General features: G+C 53.5%; 1 protein-coding gene across 1 annotated transcript in view; it reads left to right on the top strand.

Moving 5' to 3' along the window:
• The window catches only part of ZFHX3 (zinc finger homeobox 3), a gene marked incomplete at both ends in the record, with an annotated part of 8,027 nt that extends 3,559 nt beyond the window's left edge, over positions 1-4,468 (top strand). Inside the window, one exon of the mRNA XM_009877837.1 lies at positions 2-4,468. Coding sequence (XP_009876139.1) covers positions 2-4,468 — 4,467 coding nt within the window. The remainder of the gene's footprint in view (position 1) is intronic.
• Between the last annotated feature and the right edge of the window lie 368 nt (positions 4,469-4,836).

Consider the following 4,836-nt stretch of genomic DNA (forward strand, 5'->3'; position numbering starts at 1 on the left):
CCCACGCCGGCCCCCGTGAGCGCTACCAACAGTAACACCTTCACGACCGCCAACACAAGTAACTCGGGCACCACCCCCAGCCCCAGCCTGCTCAACCAGGTATCCAGCGACAGCGTGGGAGCCCCTGCGTTAGGTAACCCCATAAGCACTAATATCTCCTCCCCGTCGGAGCCCAAAGAGGTGAACCGAAAGAAGCTGGCAGACATGATTGCGTCCAGGCAGCAACAGCAGCAGCAGCAACAGCAGCAGCAGCAGCAGCAGCAGCAAGCTCAGACCTTGGCACAGGCCCAGGCCCAAGTCCAGGCCCATCTGCAACAAGAGCTGCAGCAGCAAGCTGCTCTCCTGCAGTCTCAGCTGTTCAACCCAGCACTTTTGCCGCACTTTCCGATGACCACTGAGACCCTTCTGCAGCTTCAGCAACAGCAGCATCTTCTGTTTCCTTTCTACATCCCCAGTGCCGAGTTCCAGCTCAATCCAGAAGTTAGCTTGCCAGTCACCAGTGGGGCGCTGACACTGACCGGTACAGGTCCAAGCCTGCTGGAGGACCTCAAGGCTCAGGTTCAGCTCCCTCAGCAGAGCCACCCACAGCTCTTGCAGCAGCAGCCAGGTCAGCTGTCCTTGTCTCAACCTCACTCCGTCCTTATACAGCAGAGCCAGCACCCTGAGAAGAAGAATAAATCTGTAGTGAAGGAGAAGGAAAAGGAAACCCCACGGGAAAGGGAAAGCACAGAGCGGGGAGACAGTAGTGTGGCATCTAAGGAGTCTCTGCCCGATAACTTGAAGCCCAAAGAGAAGAAGGACTTTGTACCAGGCAGCAGTTCTGAGCCCTCCTTGCTGCCTCCACGTATCGCCTCTGACGCGAGAGGGAATGCCACAAAAGCCTTGCTGGAGAACTTTGGCTTTGAGCTTGTCATTCAGTACAACGAGAACAAGCAGAAGGTGCAGAAGAAGAACGGGAAGACGGAGCAGGGTGAGAACCTGGAAAAGCTTGAGTGTGATACGTGTGGCAAGTTCTTTTCAAACATCCTCATTCTGAAGAGCCACCAAGAGCACGTTCACCAACATTACTTTCCCTTTAAGCAGTTAGAGAGATTTGCCAAACAGTACAGAGAACACTACGACAAGTTGTACCCACTACGGCCCCAGACCCCGGAGCCACCGCCACCACCTCCACCGCCCCCACCGCCGCTCCCCCCAGCGCCTCCTCAGCCAGCTTCCACTCCTACCATTCCCACTTCTGCCCCACCAATTACCTCTCCTACGATCGCACCAGCCCAGCCGTCTGTGCCGCTCACCCAGCTCTCCATGCCGATGGAGCTCCCCATCTTTTCACCGCTCATGATGCAAACCATGCCACTACAGACGTTACCTGCTCAGCTGCCGCCCCAGCTGGGTCCCGTAGACCCTCTGCCCGCCGACTTGGCCCAGTTGTACCAGCATCAGCTCAATCCCAGCCTCCTCCAGCAGCAGCAGAACAAGAGGCCGCGGACGCGGATCACGGACGACCAGCTCAGAGTCCTTCGGCAGTATTTCGACATCAACAATTCCCCCAGTGAGGAGCAAATCAAAGAGATGGCGGACAAATCCGGATTGCCCCAGAAAGTGATCAAGCACTGGTTCAGAAACACTCTCTTCAAAGAACGCCAGCGCAACAAGGATTCCCCGTACAACTTCAGTAATCCTCCCATTACCAGCCTGGAGGAGCTGAAGATTGACTCGCGGCCTCCTTCCCCGGAACCTCAAAAGCAGGAGTACTGGGGGAGCAAGCGGTCCTCCCGGACACGCTTCACCGACTACCAGCTCAGAGTCCTGCAGGACTTCTTTGATGCCAACGCGTATCCCAAGGACGATGAGTTTGAGCAGCTTTCTAACTTGCTGAACCTCCCAACACGCGTGATAGTGGTGTGGTTCCAGAACGCCCGTCAAAAAGCCAGGAAAAACTATGAGAATCAGGGAGAAGGCAAGGACGGCGAACGACGGGAGCTTACAAATGACAGGTATATTCGAACGAGCAACCTGAACTACCAGTGCAAAAAGTGCAGTCTAGTCTTTCAGCGCATTTTTGATCTCATTAAACACCAGAAGAAACTTTGTTACAAAGATGAGGATGAGGATGGACAGGATGATAGCCAGAATGAAGACTCTATGGATGCAATGGAGCTCTTGACTCCGACCAGTTCCTCCTGCAGCACCCCGATGCCCTCGCAAGCTTACAGCACGCCTACATCGTCAGCCAATGCAACCTCCTCAGCTTTTCTGCAGCTCACGGCAGAGGCAGATGATTCCACCACCTATAGTTCTAAAGTAGAAGCTACAGATGAGAAACCAAAGCAGTCTGAACCTCCAAGTACACAGCACAACCAAACTCAAGAGAAGCAAGTGCAACCAAAGCAAGAGTCTCAGCAGCAACAGGACCAAGGAGAACAAAAGACAAGTTCAGCACACCAAAAGATTTCACAGTTATCCTCCCCCTCTGCATTGCAACAGCCACCTCCCCCTCCTCAGCCCCCTCAGTGCTCCTTGTCCCAGTCAAGCCCAAGTCCATCTCAGCTCTCACACCTCTCCCTCAAGCCCATTCACACGTCCACCCCTCAACAGCTGGCAAACCTACCTCCTCAGCTAATCCCGTACCAGTGCGACCAGTGTAAGCTGGCGTTTCCTTCCTTCGAGCATTGGCAGGAGCATCAGCAGCTTCATTTTCTGAGTGCACAGAACCAGTTTATCCACCCCCCGTTCCTGGACAGAACGCTGGATATGCCGTTCATGCTTTTTGATCCCAGTAATCCACTACTTGCGAGCCAGCTGCTCTCTGGAACGTTACCACAGATTCCAGCAAGCTCAGCCACGTCACCATCAACTCCAACGTCCACAATGAACACACTGAAGAGAAAGCTGGAGGAGAAGGCCAGTGCAAGCCCTGGAGAAAATGACAGTGGGACTGGAGGAGAAGAGCCGCAAAGGGATAAACGTCTAAGGACAACCATTACCCCAGAGCAGCTGGAAATTCTTTATCAGAAGTACTTGCTCGACTCCAACCCAACACGGAAAATGCTGGATCACATTGCACATGAAGTGGGCCTGAAGAAACGCGTGGTGCAGGTCTGGTTTCAGAACACCCGTGCGCGGGAAAGGAAGGGGCAGTTCAGAGCCGTCGGGCCCGCCCAGGCCCACAGACGGTGTCCCTTCTGCCGAGCTCTCTTCAAAGCGAAGACGGCGCTCGAGGCCCACATCCGGTCCCGTCACTGGCACGAGGCCAAGAGAGCTGGGTACAACTTGACGCTGTCTGCTATGCTCTTGGACTGTGATGGGGGACTCCAAATGAAGGGAGACATCTTTGACGGAGCAAGCTTTTCCCACATGCCGCCGACTAGCAGCGATGGGCAGAGTGTTCCCCTCTCCCCGGTGAACAAGAGCATGGAACTGTCACCTCGAACTCTGCTGAGTCCGTCCTCCATCAAGGTGGAAGGGATCGAAGACTTCGAGAGTCCCTCCATGTCCTCAGTCAATCTGAGCTTTGACCAAACAAAGCTGGACAACGACGACTGCTCTTCTGTCAACACTGCAATCACAGACACTACAACAGGAGATGAAGGGAACGCGGACAACGACAGTGCAACAGGGATTGCGACTGAAACCAAATCAGCATCGGGACCCAGTGAAGGTCTGACAAAAGCTGCCATGATAGCGATGTCTGAATATGAAGATCGTCTGTCTTCTGGCCTGGTCAGCCCAGCCCCCAGCTTTTACAGCAAAGAGTACGATAATGAAGGTACCGTGGACTACAGTGAAACCTCCAGCCTCGCAGACCCCTGCTCACCCAGCCCTGGCGCGAGTGGTTCAGCCAGCAAGACTGGAGAGAGCGGGGATCGGCCCGGACAGAAACGCTTTCGCACTCAGATGACGAATCTCCAGCTAAAAGTTCTTAAGTCGTGCTTTAATGACTACAGGACACCTACCATGCTGGAGTGTGAGGTCCTGGGCAATGACATTGGACTGCCAAAGAGAGTTGTTCAGGTCTGGTTCCAGAATGCTCGGGCAAAGGAGAAGAAGTCCAAGCTCAGCATGGCCAAGCATTTTGGTATAAACCAAACAAGTTACGAGGGACCCAAAACAGAGTGCACTTTGTGTGGCATCAAGTACAGCGCTCGGCTGTCTGTACGCGACCATATCTTCTCTCAACAGCATATCTCCAAAGTTAAAGAAACCATTGGAAGCCAGCTGGATAAGGAAAAGGAGTATTTCGACCCAGCTACTGTACGTCAGCTGATGGCTCAGCAGGAGCTGGACCGGATCAAAAAAGCCAATGAGGTGCTTGGTCTGGCAGCTCAACAGCAGGGCATGTTCGATAACGCCCCCCTGCAAGCTCTTAACCTTCCTGCTGCGTACCCAGCTCTACAGGGCATCCCTCCAGTCTTGCTCCCAGGCCTCAACAGCCCGTCCTTACCAGGCTTCACTCCATCCAACACAGGTGGGTGTGGACGTGGTCCCGCTGCCCAGGGACACTGCTTAACGTGAGGCGGCTTTAGCACAGGTGTTCCCTTGAGAATGAGTAGTGACAGGACACCCTTTAGTCGAGCGTGTTTGCTTGGCAGCAAATGAGCAATAGGTATTTTATCTTTAGTTCCTGAACTCGCTTTTCTTTAGCAAAGCCAGAAATAGAGCAAGATCGAGACACACTGCCTATCTCTGCTTCGCTAACACAGACTAAAAATTCTGAAGCACCTTCCAAGAAGTGGAAAATAGAGAGTTTATCAAATGGAACAGGGAAAGGACTAATGTGCTGAATGTTCATTGAGCCTGTCCTTTTGTTATTATCAGTTTATGCAGTGCCATCCC

The sequence above is a fragment of the Apaloderma vittatum genome, unplaced genomic scaffold (genome assembly GCF_000703405.1).
Source record: "Apaloderma vittatum isolate BGI_N311 unplaced genomic scaffold, ASM70340v1 scaffold35161, whole genome shotgun sequence".
In the NCBI taxonomy this organism is placed as follows: domain Eukaryota; kingdom Metazoa; phylum Chordata; class Aves; order Trogoniformes; family Trogonidae; genus Apaloderma; species Apaloderma vittatum.